The following is a 17,783-nucleotide window of genomic DNA, read 5'->3' as shown; positions in this document are numbered from 1 at the left end:
TCATTCCAAGATCATCTGTATCCCTGAGGAAAAGTATTAAAGTTTAAAATATGCACCTAAAAGTAAGAGACAATAAGGAAAAAGAAAACAATTATAAACAGAAAAAAAAAATAAAAAAAACCCAAAAACCAAACCAAACCCAAGACAAACAGAATCTTAGCCATATTGTTTAATGTTGTACAAAACAAAAAAAATCAGTGAGTATCACAATGAAAAGGGATTTAAACACTGGTAGCCCATTGCCATCTCTCTAGCTAAACAGTTGAGATTCACTTCTCTGTTCATACCATAGAATGTTTAGTGGCCTTCAGGAACAGAATGACAAAAAAATCCTTGTGTCACACGTATTCGTTTCTCTACAGTTCAAAGCTGTGCTCACAGAGACTGCTTCTACTGGAGTCTTCAGGTATATAGGAATTCAGTTGTAAATAAAGTTGAACCTAAATTAAAAGAATTATACCATGTGAGGAATTTTCATTCTTTTTTTTAAGGGCGTTTTTGAATGAATAAGGAAATGTTTTGTTTCTGCTTTGGGTAAGCCTCCACCTGAGGGGACAGAAGTGCATTTTTTAACAAGACAGCTTTACAGTACAGCAGGAAGCATCATTTTTAACAGCCAATCCTACACTAGCATTGCATAACTGTCTCTTATGGTTGAAGAACTAAATATTAACATTTAATATCCTAAAATAGGTTCATAAATACATACATCACAATGAGAGTTACATTCCTCCATCAGCAACTCTTTCAAAACATTTGTGCTGCCATGCCAACCTTACATGCTCCAAGGGCAACACACAGATATACTGAAGAGAGAATTTTTCCCAACTAAGTTTCACAAATAACTGTGGAAGCAAGCATCCATCTCATCTTCCAAATGCCCAGACTTTGGACGTGTCTGTTGTACCACTGCCCACCCAACCTGTACAACAGACAGCATTTTGCTAGTACTCAAGAGGAAGTACTTGCTGTCTTTAGAGGAGGGGAAGCCAAATCTGGGCTAGAGAGAAAAATAGCAGGAAACAAGAATGTTATGGGCAACACCAATGCTAACATTCTGCTAACATACTTTTTTCATCATAGTAGGTAGGTGACAGAGGAAGACAGAGGAAGAGCTTCTTCCTGAGGAAGAGCTGGCAGGTTGTGGGCCTCCTGGCATGATGAACATTCTCTTAAATAAGAGACCAGTGAGACTAGTGAGCTCTGGAGACAAGCCACAAGCCATTTCCAGGTAAGAAAGTCAAAGCATGTATATATTGCAAGAGAAAGGAAAAAATACAGCTGTCCCCACAGGTATTTGTCTCACAAAGATGCTACATTCCATTAACTCTACTAGGAAGTGTAAAAAACCCACCACATTAAACTAGCACAAAGCTGTGATAATATGCACATCTTAATCAGTGCTTCAAACTCACATCCTGGCTTTAACTCTCCAGCTGTCCCCAATAGCTACAAGAAGCTGTTCCTCAGTCTGTGCACAGCCTCATCCTCATTGTCTTCTGTGTCTTCCTTAGTTAAAACTGCTAGGTAGGACTCTGGTGCCAGCCAGTTGTGATCAGTGCCTCAAAAGTGTCCATCACAGCTCATCTGAAGCAGAATCTTTGGGATAGATGCCACCTTTTCAAGTTGGTTTCTGTAGCACCTTGCCTTGCTCTGGTGTCCCACAGCAAATGTGTTCCCAAGAACCACTACAAAAATACAACATACCTGCTCAAAAGTTGAGGAAGGCTGGAAATAATGGGTCCATATCCTGGTGCATTGTCATAGAGCTCAAACAATGGTGCAGCAACCAGCTTGTAATTTTTGGGGACTGCAAACAAAGCTAAAAACAAATACAAGTTGATGAATCAGAAAAACCAGCACACATTCAGCCACGGTATTGTCTTGCATAGACCTCAAAACAAGTTCTCTACATGGAACACTGAAGCAGGTTTATTCTTTTTCTAGTTAAATGTGGGATTCACATGTTGTACACAGACTGATGCAGGAGCAGGAATGAAAATTTACTAAGAACTCATGTTCAAAGGATCATCTACCTTCAAAACAAATACCAGCATTTGCCTTTGTTAGTGATCAACCACAGACAACTGCAAGCATACAATCACAACCTGGTTTTCCTTGTGTGAAATGCAAGCATTTAAACATTGCTACAGATGCAACATTTTGATGTAAACAAACACTTACCTTTTTCTTGAAGCTGAACCAAAAAAAGCTTTTTGTGTTCTTTTGGCTTTGTAATATGAGCTGGGATATATGGATACTAGAAGAAAAATGGTAAAAAACAGTTATACAGAGCTTTGAAAATATTGTGTAATCTAAAGTGCTACTTTATAAATTATCAAGCCCTGCACAAGCTTTCAATATTGCTCTTTCATGGCATCAAATAAAGAAAACCAGTTTCATGAGAAAGTACTTAAAAAAGGAATGCTGTTGCTGTCACAACTGTTGACAGGCTCTGAAGCCTGGCACCAATCTCACAAGCAGTTAAAACAACCCAATAAAACAAATGCATAAAAGCAAACTAAGTAAGGATTTTCAATATTAAAGCATTTAGAAATAGGGTAGTGAGACTAATTTATTCACAGGACATCTGTTCCATAAGCAGCAGTGCAAGTCTCCATTGTGGCTACAAAAGGAATTTAAATGGTGCATCTGTCTCAGCACAGAACTGGAAGCTACTACATCCAGTGGTTTCTCATCCATCAGGACAAATGCAAGAAGGGAGACGGGAGTTTCCATTAAAAATAAGACTGTAGTTTCTCTTCAGCCACAGAAAGGAGATGAAATAACAAAACCCAGAAAAACTAATTGCTCATGCAGCAGGTACTCAAGAAGCCCATCTGGAAGGTTAAAGGCTTTTAGAAGTACAAACAGAACTTGACCAAAAAAGATGGAAGCCCATGGGAGTACTCACCTGTGGAGGTTCGAAGTTTGGTCTCCACCAATTGCCAATGCAGTCATCAATCACCCAGTCTTGCTGAACACCATCCTGACGACCCAGTATCTATCAAAAATCCAGTACTAATCAGACCTCAAACTACCTCAAGGAAGTTGTTTTAGTAAACACATACTGGAAGCACAAAGACTTGCTGTAATATGTGCCTGATGTAGTTCATAACTGCTCTGAGACAGCTTTCAATAGAATTGTAGAGTATTTTTGTATTAAGTGAGATTTTTTAGTAAAAGCCTCACCTGGTAGGACAAGGACACTCTACAAAGCTTTTCAAAATCTATGCTGTACTCAGTTGGACTGAGTCCTATCAGAGCAATGAGAAGAATTAAATACATCATTACATTATCTAGCAGAATTAATTTAGCTATTTGGAGAAAATGGAGCATTGGGAGGACCATCTCAAAGGCAAGTCCCCATCAGTTGTCCTCCACAACATATGTTATTGCTCATCTCTACACTCACTTGCCTGAAGCCAGTCAGAAAGCAAAGCTGCAAATGAACACAGGACTTGAGCAGCAGGTAGGAGTCAGCCACACTCATGATGCAGATAAATGAAAACTTGACTGCCTTATTTGTTAACTACCTGAGAACATCACAAAAGCAACAAAATAACAACAGTGGTAAGAAGACTACTCTAATACTTTAGCTTATTCTGGTAATTCTAAAATAATACAGCAATGCAATTCTGCTTTAGCAACATAATGAAAGAAAACAGACCTCTGTCATTAAGCGTTTGAGCCCTTCTACCTCATCTTCTCCTGGATTCAGTTCACCACCAGGTCTGTTAAAATAATCAATGATGAAAACTACAGTTATTTTATTGTATTTACCAATCTGCACAGTATGAGAAGTTCCACCAAAGTTTTCCAGTATGCTTCCAGATAGGGAGTTACAAATTCACTTATGGCTCTTAAGTCAAAAGTTCCAGATCTAGCTTGGCTGAATTTGAAGACAGCAGCAATTTTCATCAAAACTGAAACTAAAATGGCTATTTATGTACCCTAAAAAATAACCATTGCATAAAATACCATCAGTTCAGCAGGATAAAGCACAACAATACACATGAAAATAACTGGGACCTTTATAGGGTAAAGTTTTAACAATAATAATCAGAAGCTGAAGGGCTGTAAATACTGCCTGTATTTGTTCTTATCACAAAGCCAGCACTCACTGAAGCACACAGAAAGTAGCAAATAAAACTCATGTAGGAAAATGATGCAGGATTACTCATTTTCATCATTATAGCATTTTGCAAATCATTCACAGTCTTGCCTAGTTTGTCTGCAACAACCCTTCAAATAAAAAAACTAATCTCGATGTAAAATTATACTTAACACACACACAAAACAATATAAAATGTTAGAACAGAAGAACACAAGCATAGCAACATGAGACAAGTCAAGGCCATCTAGTTTAAAAAAGAAAATCACGTCCATCACTACAGTCATATTCAAACAGTAAAACTTCACTCTGGCTGTGATATCTGTGAGATGAACTGAAGCAGTTTTCTCAAATTTAGATCCTATCTTTCTCACTATCCCAGGTCAGCCATTAGTTTGTAAACAGGTATCATTCTGCATTTACAAGGGGTTAGTCCTTGACCTCCACTTGCCCATTTTTATAGGCTTAGTGTAAGCTACAGAAGCATAACAGCTTTCAGCATAACAGCAATGCATTCACAGCACACCAACTGCAGACAATGAGTTTTAAACAAGATTTTACTGTAGTGATGCACTGTAACTAAGATTTCCAGTCAATTCCAAACTAAATCATCCCCCTCACCAGCACAGTCAAACACACTTTAGATTAAAACCCCACTGTTCAAAAAATACTTTCCAGACTAAGTCTTCACGAGCAATGAATGCCATTCAAAACACTGAGCAGTTTGCCACAGTTTAAGTAACTTCAAGCCCATATGTTTCGTGGTCTGTGACAATAAACTGAAGTTACACTTAAGAAACAAGACACTTACAGCTTGAAAAAGGTTGTACCCAGCTGCAGTAACAACACGTGGGGCAGCCTGTGCTCATGGACAATCAGAACTCCTTCCACTGTCCGCCTCATGCCAATCTTGTCAAACTCTTCTCTCATGCGCTGAAACCGAGCTGCCACGGAACTGTCCTTCTCATACAGAGGCTCCTTTGTGCCAAAGGTGTAATTTGTCAGAGGATACCTATAAGGGGAAAAAATGTTACAGCATAACAAGAAATCTAACTTTAAATCACCATGACACAGCACCTAGCCTGCCAGAGGCAGACCCCTCACTGTTTGATGGGTAAGTCATAGCGCAGGGCTAAAATCCTTGTTGGTGGCTTATGAGGCCCCTGTCCCATGGAGATCTGCACTATGGAACACACAAGCACAGACACTTCTGTTGAGCTGCACTCTAGCCTGGTGAAGGCTCAAAAGAAGGAAAAGAAGCACAGAACCAACTGTCATTCAACAGCCACCCTCTTTGATTTCCACGCTGCAGGGAAAAGGCAGCTGAAGCTCTGAAAGGAGCTGGAAAAGAGACTGGAGAAAAAGCTCTGCTGGGAAGGAAGGAAGCTGCACAGGACTGCAGGTTTTTTTTCTGCAGATGTTATGAGAGCCTGAAAACTGAACTGTTAGAAGTGGTTTTGTTTTGAAGTGGGAGGGAAATCAGACATGTGGATCACAGAAGAGGAGTAATGCTGAGTTTCTGAGTACAGGGTTGGGAGCCTGGGGTAAGAGTGTGAGCAGATCCCTCTGTTGAGCTGGCACTGGGAGCTTGCATGCTTGTGACAGTACAGTGGAAACTCAGTGATTTTTCCAGGTAAGAGGAACTGAAAACAGAACAGAAAGGAAAGGTTAGGCAAGAAATGGGTCAGTCCAAGACAGCACAGAGAGCAACAGGGGAGTGTTACTATACAATTAAATCCATATAACAGAGAGGTCTGATGGCAGGAGACCTGGAGGAAAGAAAGAATCATCCAGCTAAGTCAAAAGGGAAAAGAAAATAGTTCTGGGCAAAGCAGTGATGAGTTACTACCATGGTTTTACTGGCTTGTGGCACACAGCAACTAAATTAACAGAATTAATAAATGACTGATCTTATGTTTTCCTTGAGATGCTTCTTGGTATGGATTCTTTCCCCAAACATGTCAAACTTTAGTAACATATACTCTTCCCTCCTCAAATTCAAGCCCCCCTCCTCCTCCAATTTTCCTCATGTTTTACAGTGGTTAAAATAGCAAGCCAGTTGCCATTGTTAGAGCCTTTTCTCATGTAGACAAGTGAGCAGTTTCCAAACCACAGATTAATTTACTAACAAGCCCCCCTACTTTCACTTGTAGTTTAAAACCATCTACATTTCTTTTTCCATTTGTTTCCATTTTTAGATACACAAATGGCTTTAATAATAAGCTATTACACTAACCCATACTATATTAAAGTAGATGTATTAGTCTGTACATCAAAACCCTCAGCTGTGACTTTAAAAAAATGCTGCTGCTAGCTCAGCTTCATGACAAGTATTTGCTTCAGAAATCCAATAGAAATATTTCAATTCCTGAAGTTCATCTTTGAACTTTCACATGACTCTGTGAATAAACTCAGTTATGTCAAAAAAAAAAAAAACAGAAAAGTGTCAGTGATTAATAGCTAAAATTGAGAATTGACTGTTGCAGCTAATACTTGCTGGTTTTTACAACTTGACAGATGCACATAGCAAAGAACACATCCCAAATCCACTACTTTACTGGAAGAAGCAAAAACATATGACTTCTCATAAAAAAATACATTAATGCTTATTAGTAAGCAGTTTGTATCCATGACGTTTTCCTGTAGCAGCAAACACTCTGAATTTTAACTCCAACACCTGTACCAGACGATCCACAAACACCAGGCATATCCAGCCACATCATACTGACTGCCCAGGGCCAGCCCAAATCCCAGCCAGGCCAAGAAAAAACCCTCTCTCTCTGCTGCCGTTCTGGCTGCCTATGAGAGCGCAAAATGGTCTGTGATGCTCAACGCACCTAAACCTTTCCTGTGTTACTTGGGGTTCACACCTCCCGAGCCAGACGCTGTTTCTAAGCACTAACGCGTTTACACCAAATACTCCACACTCCCCCGAAGGCCGGCAAGCCCTCGGTCCCCTCAGCGCGGTTCAGCAGCCCCTGTGAGGGGGGACCCCTATGGGCACTCGGGCTCTGCGGCCGCTGTGCCCTCAGCCCTTCGAAGGGCCGGGACCCTCCGGACCTCGCACGGCGGGCACTGGGGGAAGAGCCCGCCGCGCACGCCGAGGGAGGGGGCACGAGCTCGCCAGAGGGGCAGGACAGGAGGGGCAGAGCGGGGCAGGCCCGAGGCGGCGCTCACAGGTTGATGGTCCTTTCCAGCGTGAGCGGCTTCGTCTGCTGGATGTACTTGTTCCCGAACTGGTTCACCCCGCGGGGCCAGCCGGTCTGCGAGCGGTTGGGCGGCACCACGGACATGGCGAGAAGCGGCGGGAACAGGCGGCGGGAGCGGTCGATCACTTCTGGGCGGCGGGAGCGGCGTCCGCCATTAACGTCCGCCCAACCCTCAGCGCCGCGCGCCGCCTGCCGGGACCCACCGCGCTCCGCCCCCGCCTCTCTCGCTCATTGGCCAGCGGCTTCCCGTCCCGCTGCCGCGCGATCCGATTGGCCACCAGGGGCGAGGCGCGGGGATCGCAGGGAGTTGTAGTCCGGCCGGACAGTACCATGGCCACCAAGCGTCGCGGAGTGGCAGCGCCGGCGGCGGCCAAGCGCGGGAGGCGCGGGGCGCGCGCAGAGCTCTGCGCGGCCCTCGGGGACGCGGCGCTGCGGGAGCGCGCGGGGGCGGCCTGGGCCCGCGGGGAGCGGCTCCGGCACGGTACGGCCCGGCCGGGCCCGCGGGGAGCGGCTCCGGCACGGTACAGCGTGTCCTGGCTCCCCGCCCCTTACCGACGGCCTTTCCTTTGCAGAAGCGGTGGTGCTGGAGCCGGTACCGTTCCGGCACGGTGTCATTCCCGGTTTTCTGGCGGGCCCAGCTTTCGCAGAGGCGCTGCGGGATGAACTGCTGGGCCTCGACTTCCGCGGGAGGCACAACGATCTCCTCTCGCTGCGGCAGGTGGGCCCAGGGCCGAGCTGAGCCGAGCCGAGCTGGGCCGAGCCGAGCCACACTAACCCCCGTCCCTTCTTCTCTTCCATGGGCCGCCGCAGTCCGAGGAGCTGGGGGCAAGCCCGGAGCCCTGCATCGCCGCCCTGAGGTAAAGCGTGGGCTCGGGGCTTTGCCCGCTCTTCCTTGGTGGCTCCACAGGGGAGGCGATTGCGGGTGGGCCCGCGGCGTGGCCGCCTTCTGCCCCCGTACTGAGGTCAAAAACCGGCCCTGGAGCGCTGAATCTGCTCTGTGCTTGTCATGGGCATTGAAGTCTATTAAGCTTTCATCCGTACTTAGCTCCCCTAAATCTGGCACCTCTGGAACACTTCCCGGTTCACCTTCCGACTGGTTGCATTGCTGCTGGTTATTGCCAGCAGTGCTGTGAGTACTGGGCTGTTCCTGGCCAGCACCTGTGTGGTTCTACAGGAACACACTGTCACTCACAGCAACAGCATCTGTAACTGTTTAAATAGTTGGCTGGGAGATAATAAATTAGTTTAGTCTATGATAGATGGTATGTTTTATAACACAGGAAGACATTTACTCTGTGCTTATCTTCTCAGGCATGCTCTGTGTGAAGAATTCCAAGTGTGGCTTTCTGCTGTGACTCAGATAGTGCTGGAGTCAACTATTGACATATCCTGTGCTAAATATGAATATACTGGTCAGTCTATAAGTGATCTTTTCTCTAAAGCTTCTATGCATGTGTAGGGAACAAAATCTGTATAGAATACCTAATTTCATTCTAGTTCTAGAGGGTCTCAGAGGCTGTCAGCAGCAAAACAGTGTCTGAAAATGAAGTACAAAATATGAAAAAAATGTTGCTGGTTTATAACTGCCTGTACCTTCAGAGTGGCTCAATCTGTCAATTGCAGTGCAGTTCCACAGAACTGAAAGTCCCACTCAGGCTGGTGATGCTGATGAGTGAAAATGCAGTTCTTGGAAAGAGCATGTCTTTTCTTGTCATGTCCTTGTGGGGACAAAGCTGGGAAGCAGTTGTTAGAATGAATCATGCATGTACTGGAAAGATGGTACAGCAGCAAAACGTGTGTAATTGCAGATGTCTTGCTATGCCACGATGATGAACTGGAAGGTCGGAGAATCGCTTTCATCCTCTACCTCGTCCCACCCTGGGAGAAAAGTGACGGGGGAACATTGGATCTGTACAGCACAGACGGTAAAAGCTCCAAGCTCAGCCTCAGGTGGATGAAAAAGATGAAGCTTATGTGCCCCTTGCAGCAGCTCACCTCAAACAGTAGAAGACAGATAGAGTTTCTCCTTTGTTCAGAGAAGCTGATGTATAAGTAAAATATGCCCCTTAGGGATGGGCTGTAGCAGACTTTGTGGACAGTGCTAACAGGCAACAGCAGACAAACTTTTGGAAGGGTCAAGAGTAGAGGCAAGATGGAAGCAATGCCAGTAAATGTGCTTGGAACTCCAGACTGATGACAGTGACTTCCCAGCAGCATGACCACAGAATGGTTTGGGCTGGAAGGGATCTTAAAGCTCATCTTGTTCCAGACCACCTGCTGTAGGCAGGTCACTGTCTACTAGACCAGGTTGCTGCAAACCCCACTGAGCATTTGTAGGGTGGGGCATATACAGTTTCTCTGGACAAACTGCTTCAGTGCCTTGCTGCTCATAGTAAGGAATTCTTTTCTAATAGCTAAAGTCACCCTTTGTTTGAAGCCATTCTTCCTTGTTCTGTTATTCCATGCCCTTGTCTGTCCCAAGTCCTTCTACAGCACTCTTACTAGCTCCTTTTGGCACTAGAAGAGGCTTTAGGTTGCCCCAGAACCTTCTCTTTTCCAAGCTGAACAGCCCCAACTCTCTCTTCCTGTCTCCATGCAGAGGTGCACTTATTCTCCACCAAGCCCTTGTTCTGATACCCAGGTGTCCCTCCAGTCACAGAGTCATGAAGTCAGAGAGAAGTCCTAGTTTGTGTCTTAACCAGGGTATGTTTTCTTCTTCAGAACACTTTCAGCCGCAGCAAATCACCAAGTCATTAATGCCTTCATGGAACACGCTGGTTTTCTTTGAAGTGTCTCCAGTCTCTTTCCACCAGGCAAGGAACTGTCTCTTGTTAATTTCTTAGTCCTCATTGTTGTGGTTATTCATTCTGTATGTTATTACAGTCCCGATGGGGAGGAAGAAGTGGGTAGAGTGGGTACTCATGCTAAGTGTTGTGTGCTAAAGAGAGGGCTTCAAGGACTTTGAGGACAAGAACCAACAAAGCCAACTTTAAACCATCAGTCTACCTGCATCATCCTGGGAAAGAAAAATTTCCATTTCTATTTTGTGTTACTATCCTGGCAAGCCACTGCTGTGAATTTGGCTCTCACTTGTTTCTGTTTGTTGGCTTGTTTTAAACTAGCTTACATTTTTGATGTGGTGGTCATGACTTTGCACCAGAATAGCTCCTCAAGCCATCCATCATCTTCCCAACAGTGCAAGGGCACTGTGCAGATCTGGATGTACCCCCTCAGTGACACAGACATGGTGCAGTGCCCTGCAGCAGAAATGCTGATACCGTTAAGGAGTGCTCTGTGACACTTGTCAGTAAAATGCCTGGGAGCAAGATTAATAATTTGGGGATCTGTGTGACACAAACAGCTGACTGAATCTGACACTACTGTGCACCCGAGAGTACCAGGGACTGTATCAAACAGGGCCAGAGAACAGAAGGCTGGAGAGGAAGATGATCAGTGATACAGATTGGGCATGTCCTTACTTAGGCTACTTAGGGAGTTATTTTTGTGTCATTTATGTCTTTCAGTTGTTATTTAACAGCAGCATCTACTTGGTCACTGCTCTAATTGTTTTCAGGTTGTGATTTAATTTTGTCTTAAAAACCCATGACTCAATGCTCTCAGAGGGAGAGAGAATAGATTCTCTGTGAGCTTAGAGTAAAAGACTGAAATTCTGGAAACCTGCAACAGACTTCAGGACAATAGGCCTCTCTCTGATAATCTATCCTGGTCTAGCCCTGTATGACATTTCTGTGTGTGCAGTGAGCTCTTTGAAACCAAGTCCATCTGCTGTCACGATTTTGCATGGTGCCTGTTACAGCTGGTCCCTGTCCAAGCAGTGACGTGCTGCTGATGTTGTTGCAGGTGTCAGAAGTTCTGTCGCAGAAGTGCCGCCTGTCAGTGAGCGGTTGGTTCCACGGCCCGTCTGTGGCCAGACCTGCACGGCAGATTGAAGCCCCCTTGGCCAGAAGCCCACACATCCCCTGTGATGTGAGTAAGAAGCCTATGTCTGTATATCTGCATTTCTGTCTCTGTCCTGTTCTTGTAATACCTGTTAGGGAATGCATCAATGCACTGGGGATGCTTTAATCTTTATCCCATTCTCCTTTTCGTTTCCTGTCCATATTTGTATCCAGTTTCTTATGCATCTTTGTATGTTTTGCATACCTACAGCAGTTCAGCGAATGTGATGAATACATGTGGTGCAATGAAATAAGGCAATGGAGTGTGTTTGTGTGTGGGAATCCAGCCCTGCGGCCAGCTTGGTAGGAGGGATTGGGGAATCTTCTTCACTTTTGAAAATACAGTGTTCTAATCCGTTTCCCTTGAAGCATGAAATATTGTATGAGTGGATCAATCTAGTTTATTTGGACGTGAACTCCCAAGCCCAAATCCAGGAGGAATTTGAGGAGCGATCAGAAATTCTCCTGAAAGACTTTCTTAAGGTGAGCCCAGTGGTTCAATCTGAAGTGATCTGCCAGAACTGCTCAGAGGGGCTGGCAGATACCACATGGCATGAAGGATGAGAAAGGGCTTGCTTGCACATCTGTTAAAACAAAACACATAAGTTTCACACCTAAAGGGGAATGGACCAGGTGAACTCCAGGGGCCCTTCCCAGCCTCAACCACTCTGATTCTGTGGAATGATCCCCTCTGACTGCCTGTACACTGCTGCATGGGGACTCAACAAAAATAACATATTTGCCTTCAACCTTCTTTTCCTGAGAGCTAAATGTTAACATTTATGCATCTCTTTCTCCTAGAAGGAGAAATACCAACTACTATGTGAAGCATTGGAGAACAAACAGATCCAGTGGAGCAGTCGGGGGCCAGCCAATAAAAGGTGGGAATGACAGTGCGCTGCACTTGCTGATCAGGCTGAGCAGGAGTTGCCATGAGGCTGCACTGACATGGTCCTTGTTGGCTCTCCCACAAGGAGATACATCTGCTGTCTTTCAGGCTATATGAGGCAGCAGAGGAAGACAGCCTCCCAGACACCCTGAAGAAATTCCTGCAGCTGCTGCGCTCTGAGGCCTTATTTTTACTGCTTTCCAACTTCACTGGCCTAAAACTGCACTTCCTAGCTCCCTCTGATGAGGATGAAGATGCTGGGGAAGGACAAGCAGCCACTGGGCACAGCAGTCCCAAACCTGAGCAGGAAGAGACTGAACAACCAGCTAATGGCAATCCCCATCAGCCACACCAGCCTGAGAACACCTCTGAAGCACAGGACGGCGAGACACAGAGCAGTGAGTAGAGCAGGAGCAGTGTGAAAGGATTCAAACAAAATCCACAGTGATTTTCATGGAACTAGTGTTTCACCTTGTACTGTAACCAGCACAAGGCACTAGCACAAACATGGGACTTCTGAAGTATGTTAAATTGATCATCTGAAATCAGTCAGCATTGCAGAAGAATTTGGAGTAAATCTAAACCAATGACTTTTGAAGATACCATTTTGAACAGACCTAAGTCTTAAGGGTGGGACTTCTGGGGGGGGGGGGGGTGCTGTTAATCTTTTGTTTCACTGTCAATAGTTACATGTAGTTAGTTCTACATCCTCATACCCCCGCCTCACTAAAGCATATTCTTGTATGAGATAATAAATCCAAAAGAAGATGAGCAAGTCAGAAGTAAAATAATTTTTTTAATTAGAAAGTTGATACCTAAAACTAGGGTTCAACCTTTCAGAAAACACTTGTCAGCCTAAACAACCACTTAGTTATCAGCAGTGACAACTATCAAAGATTAGTTTTGGATTTTGATTGGTGATGTTTATTTAAAATGACTCCGAAGTTTAAGGGTAGAATTTTTGATAGTGCTCATCCTGCACTAGGTCAGGCAAGTTAGTGGACACTGGAATAAAAGGTAATAAAAAGACAAGTCCTACTGAAAAAATCGCACCAGAACACTTACCAGGCACAAAGGCTACTGTATGGAGCAAATCTTGGTCCCACTCCTACACACTGTTCAAACTTAAAGAGTACCTAACTTAGAGTCATCTCTAGGAAAGATATTGACATGTGATCTGTGGCTTTACCCTATTTTCATTGGGGACAGCAGACAATTTCACAGTGGTGCAAGACCAGTGAACTCCTCACATGCTTTGAGTTGATGTGGCTTCATGGCTCTCCCTGGGTGTTTGTGCCTTTCCTAGGCTCAGGCACCCCTGTGTGTGTGGGGGAGCTGCGACGCTGGACCCATGGACACTACACTCTTGTCCACGACTCTCAAGCCACAGAATTTGCTCTTGACCTGCTCTTCTTCTGTGGCTGTGAAGGTAAGTGGATGAGAGAGAGATGTCAGACTCTCCTTTTACAAGGTTTGCATAAAGGAATGACTTCTGAGTTCTCAGCAGTGCCAAAATGCAGCCAAAACAGCTAAAAATTTCCATGCTTTTTCCTACGTAGGAGGTGGCTGTAGACTTTGTCCTAGTCCTCACTTCAGCATAAACCCTGGTTTCAGTAGTCCTCATGCAATAGTTTGGGATTGTGGCCTTGGAATCATCTCTGGCCTTTCCCCATTGCGCCAGGAGGTGGCGCTTGGACAGGGGAAAGGCTGAGCCTGTCAGACCTTTCCTCTCCTAAGCAATGGATCTAAGGACGCTGGTCGTGTGGCCACAGTACCACCAGAGTGCTTCACCCCTGTCCTCATCGGAATTATCACCACACCTCCAATTGACAAAGCCCAGGGTTTTCAGAAGTTACTTTAGCCAAGTCTGGGCATTTTGGGTTGATTGCTAGTTAGAGAGTGGTAAAAAAAAAAATCTAAACACAAGCATTTTAAACCAGATGAGGCCAGAATGTACAGCTGAAACCATCTGGCACATGTGAGTATACTGAAATTCTGTGGCATATCTGCAAGGGCAGAACTTTTCTACAGATGAGTAGCAGTGCACCACACAACTTTAAATAGCCCATCTACCGTGCGTAGTACATTTGCTTCAAGTTGTTTCTGAACAGAAGAAAACAAATAGACTGGTAAATACTTACCCTGTATCCAGTAACTCTGGGGAGTGGGGTGAAAAAATGGCATCTCCAGGAAGGTTGCATGGAGCCTGGACAGCACAGCGGCACAGGGGTTTCTAAGAATCTTTTTTTTCTCTATTTTAAGACTGGGATCCTGAATATGGTGGCTTTACTTCCTACATTGCTAAAGGTGAAGATGAAGAGGTAAGAACCTCAGTTGCTAGCTGCAAATCAGATAAAACTGTTTAGGGTGGAGAGACATAATTACACTTTGTCATAATGCCAACATAATGCTGAGGGTGCTCAGTAGCACACTGGAGCCTCCTTGCCTCAGTCACTGCTCGTGGGAGAAGCTCTGGCCTCAGTTTCAAGAGGCTGCTTTTCAGCTGAAGCATGAGACCTGGGCCCTGAGAGTGCCTCCTAGCACCTGCACCCAGGGCCGTTTGGGAAGCCTGCCTTGAAGGGACACAAAGCTGTAGCAGGGATAACACTTTCCCAGGGAAATGCTGTTCACTAGGGTCACATTCAGCATCAGTGCCAGTGCTGAGCAGTCATACTAGTAAGGAGCCCTTAATGTATAACAGTGCTTCAGGTAAAGGGTATTAAAACTAAAATAGTGTCACAGTTCATTTTCTAACACCAGACCTTTGTTCTAACTTCTGAAACTGCTTTGTTTTTTTCTTAGGAATTTTATCAAAACTATTTTTATGATACTGATTTCATTCCTTATATTTGTGTCTCTAGCTGTTGACAGTGAATCCAGAGGACAACTGCTTGGCCTTAGTTTATAGAGACAAGGAAACTATGAAGTTTGTGAAATACATCAACCATCGAAGCTTGGCACGCCTGAGCAAGCATCCAAACAGAACAGGATTTTGGGATTTTTCATTTGTTTATTATGAGTGATGGTGCATTGTGACCACTGTCACAGACAACAGTGGTAGGTGGTGGGCAGGTTCCTACCCAGGTGTTCAGCTCTGACCTAAACACAGACAAACTTTGCTCTTTCAACTCCATCACACTGCATAATGTGGGGGCAGGTTGTTTTTTTTAACTGCAAAAATGGAAATTCTAACATGCTCTCAACTGCTTTTAGTGCTCTGTGGGTGAGACTGTCACACAACTGTCAGCTTTCCAGCTGTTCTCTCAGGGGAGCAGCACAGTGGCATCTCTGACCCATCAGGCTGAGAATTACTGTACATTGCCCAAGGTGCTGACCAATTTTATTAAAAAAATTAAAAGGAAGTGGGTCAGTTAAATATTTCATACACTGGTCAGGCAAGTTCTGTTAAAAAATGCCCAGGACCTTTTCTGGGGCTTAACTGTATTCCCAAGACAAAAATAAAGGTGCCTCCATGGGAAATATGAGGTTTTTCCAGCTGCACAACTCTGTGGAGTTGAGAAGGAAGACAGTGAGGCTGTAAAGGCACTGGGAATGACTTGGCACCATAACAAGGAGCAGGACTTTATTATGCTAAATGCTGTGCAGACATACAGATGCAGCCCTTTTTCCAAAGAATTTACAAGCTGAACAGCCAAGAAACCTGCTCCTGCACACTCTCCTTGGGTGGATAGCAGACAGCTCTGAGCTCTAGCCTCAGAACAGGGGTCAGGGACTGGAAGCAAGAATGAGGCAACTTAACCTTTTACTGGCTTGGTGTCCACAGGTAGTAGGGAGATCACCCAACAACATGGCCTTGTGTCCTTTCAGTTATGTCCTGAGCTCTGCTGAGTTTTAACATGGCTTCCGTCACTGGAGATCAGCTCAGATGATTTGAGACAACAGCCAGCCACATCCTGTGGTAACCACTACAAGAAAGGCAGTGAATGGCCTTAGTGCAACCCTTTCTTGCACATTTTGAATACTGAGCACCTGGTCCACATTCACTGCAAGCAGGACTTCACTTCTGAAGTCCAGCACACCAAGAGGTGCAGCAGAGCTGTACCAATGCTTCAGGAAACAACCAGAGTGCAGAACACCCTGGTGGAGGCTCGGCCCTGGCCTGCACCTGCTTGCCTGAAACTTTTTGGCACCGAGAGATAGGTGTTCTTCCAGCTCACACAAGGCAGACAGGGCAGGCCACAAGCTTACAGTAAGCTGGGGAGTGTGCATGTTTCATTGCTCCTGTCTCTCCTGGGTGGGGAGAGGGTAGCTTTGGACTAAAGTCCGCTCCTTCTTTTGGTCCAGGCCGGTTGTTGGAGGCACCACAGTGGTGTAAGAACACAGCTGGCGGCACAGGAGCAATAAATTCAAAGCAAGGCTCACTGTTGACAAGAGTACTCTGCATCCTTTCCCGAGCAGGTACGATGTCCTATGGGCATGCCTGCATGGAGATACAGGAGCAACAGCCTTCAGCTTCGATCCAAATACACAAAGTTCTAAAAAGGAACCCCTGCCGATGCTCCCAAAATGAAAGGTATCTCATCCCCCACAGGTGCCAGAGCAAGGGGCCAACACTGCTGTTAGAGAGTGCTGTGCAGGACTCTCTAGTTCCAGTGTCAGTTCCATCCCAGATGATGATGAGCAATTGCTCATTTCTAGCTACTCCCTTGTGCTGGGCAGAAAGGATGGCTGGGAGGTGGTTGTCCCAAGGTGTGGTTGCAAGATCTTGTTCATACTCCACTCACTTCCCAAAGCCAGCATCTCTGTGCACTGCCAAAACTAACTTCCTCAGTTTTAATCTTCCGTTGCCACTTACAAAGATAAGGGGATGAAGCTAAAAACAAATCCTGAAGTGAGGACGGAACTCTGAATCATGGCTCCTGAGGTACTTTTCTGCCTACTGGGGCAGCAATTCTTTTTCTGAGGTCTCCCCTAGAACAAGTAATGGCGGTTTCAAAGAAAAAAAAATATTTGGGTAGTTTGGAACAAAAGTGACTGACACCACAGCTATTCAGAGCACAGTCTGCTAGGCAAAGTTGAGAGTACATTCATTAACAAAACAAAGTTACTTCTTTGACTGCATTGTGAGCTTAAGAATGTGCTTGGTAGATCTTGGAACATCCTTCCAGGAGACTAGGAAGAAGTCAGGTGCTTTAGAGCTTGCTGCTTTTTAATATAAATATTACACTAGAGGGCATACCAGCCTCTGCTTGAGCAAGCCCCTATCTACCTGATCACACAAGGAACCACCCTTCTTCCTCTTGTGACTCAGATGAATTAATTTAAAATTTGCAGTTAGCTTTCAAAGGTTTAAAAATGAACATGTCTCTCTCTCCCACCCTTCTTGTTAGGTTCTAAAGCCACAGGAAGCCTCAGGCATGACTGGTGCTGCAGGTACAGAGGATAGACTTCACTCACTAAAATTTCAAATTACGTGAGCTACTAAAGGAAGAGGGGCCTTCATTTATGCAGCACCGGTAATGGGAGCTTTCTCCAGATGCTCTTGCTGGATACCAATCTGTATTCACAATTAGGTGCAGTTGTTTGCAAAGTATGTGCATTTTTCATTTGGCAAAGGTAAAAGTTGGTTTTGTAGGAAAATTAATTACAGA

General features: G+C 45.0%; 3 protein-coding genes across 3 annotated transcripts in view; 1 reads left to right on the top strand and 2 right to left on the bottom strand.

Moving 5' to 3' along the window:
- AMFR (autocrine motility factor receptor) overlaps positions 1 to 399 on the bottom strand; it is a 30,222-nt gene extending 29,823 nt beyond the window's left edge. The window contains exon 1 of the mRNA XM_062500318.1: positions 288 to 399. Coding sequence (XP_062356302.1) covers positions 288 to 290 — 3 coding nt within the window. The 5' untranslated portion in view covers positions 291 to 399. The remainder of the gene's footprint in view (positions 1 to 287) is intronic.
- Positions 152 to 7,477, bottom strand: NUDT21 (nudix hydrolase 21). The gene is made up of 7 exons (XM_062500319.1): positions 7,292 to 7,477; positions 4,926 to 5,126; positions 3,671 to 3,734; positions 2,915 to 3,004; positions 2,185 to 2,260; positions 1,708 to 1,822; positions 152 to 440 (listed from the first exon to the last, which is right to left on the bottom strand). The coding sequence occupies exons 1-7, from the start codon at positions 7,405 to 7,407 to the stop codon at positions 419 to 421; spliced, it is 684 nt and encodes a 227-aa protein (XP_062356303.1). The 5' UTR covers positions 7,408 to 7,477; the 3' UTR covers positions 152 to 418.
- A 176-nt stretch (positions 7,478 to 7,653) lies between these two features.
- OGFOD1 (2-oxoglutarate and iron dependent oxygenase domain containing 1) lies at positions 7,654 to 16,163 on the top strand. The gene is made up of 13 exons (XM_062499728.1): positions 7,654 to 7,804; positions 7,896 to 8,041; positions 8,134 to 8,180; positions 8,635 to 8,735; positions 9,132 to 9,248; positions 10,045 to 10,136; positions 11,185 to 11,310; positions 11,652 to 11,765; positions 12,084 to 12,163; positions 12,280 to 12,569; positions 13,478 to 13,600; positions 14,434 to 14,492; positions 15,033 to 16,163. Exons 1-13 carry the CDS (start codon positions 7,654 to 7,656, stop codon positions 15,192 to 15,194), a joined length of 1,608 nt encoding a protein of 535 aa, XP_062355712.1. The 3' UTR covers positions 15,195 to 16,163.
- Positions 16,164 to 17,783: the final 1,620 nt, after the last annotated feature.

This window comes from Cinclus cinclus, chromosome 11, assembly GCF_963662255.1.
Source record: "Cinclus cinclus chromosome 11, bCinCin1.1, whole genome shotgun sequence".
Lineage (NCBI taxonomy): Eukaryota > Metazoa > Chordata > Aves > Passeriformes > Cinclidae > Cinclus > Cinclus cinclus.
The sequence above is the reverse complement of the archived record's forward strand: the minus strand, read 5'-3'. Positions and strand labels throughout refer to the sequence as shown.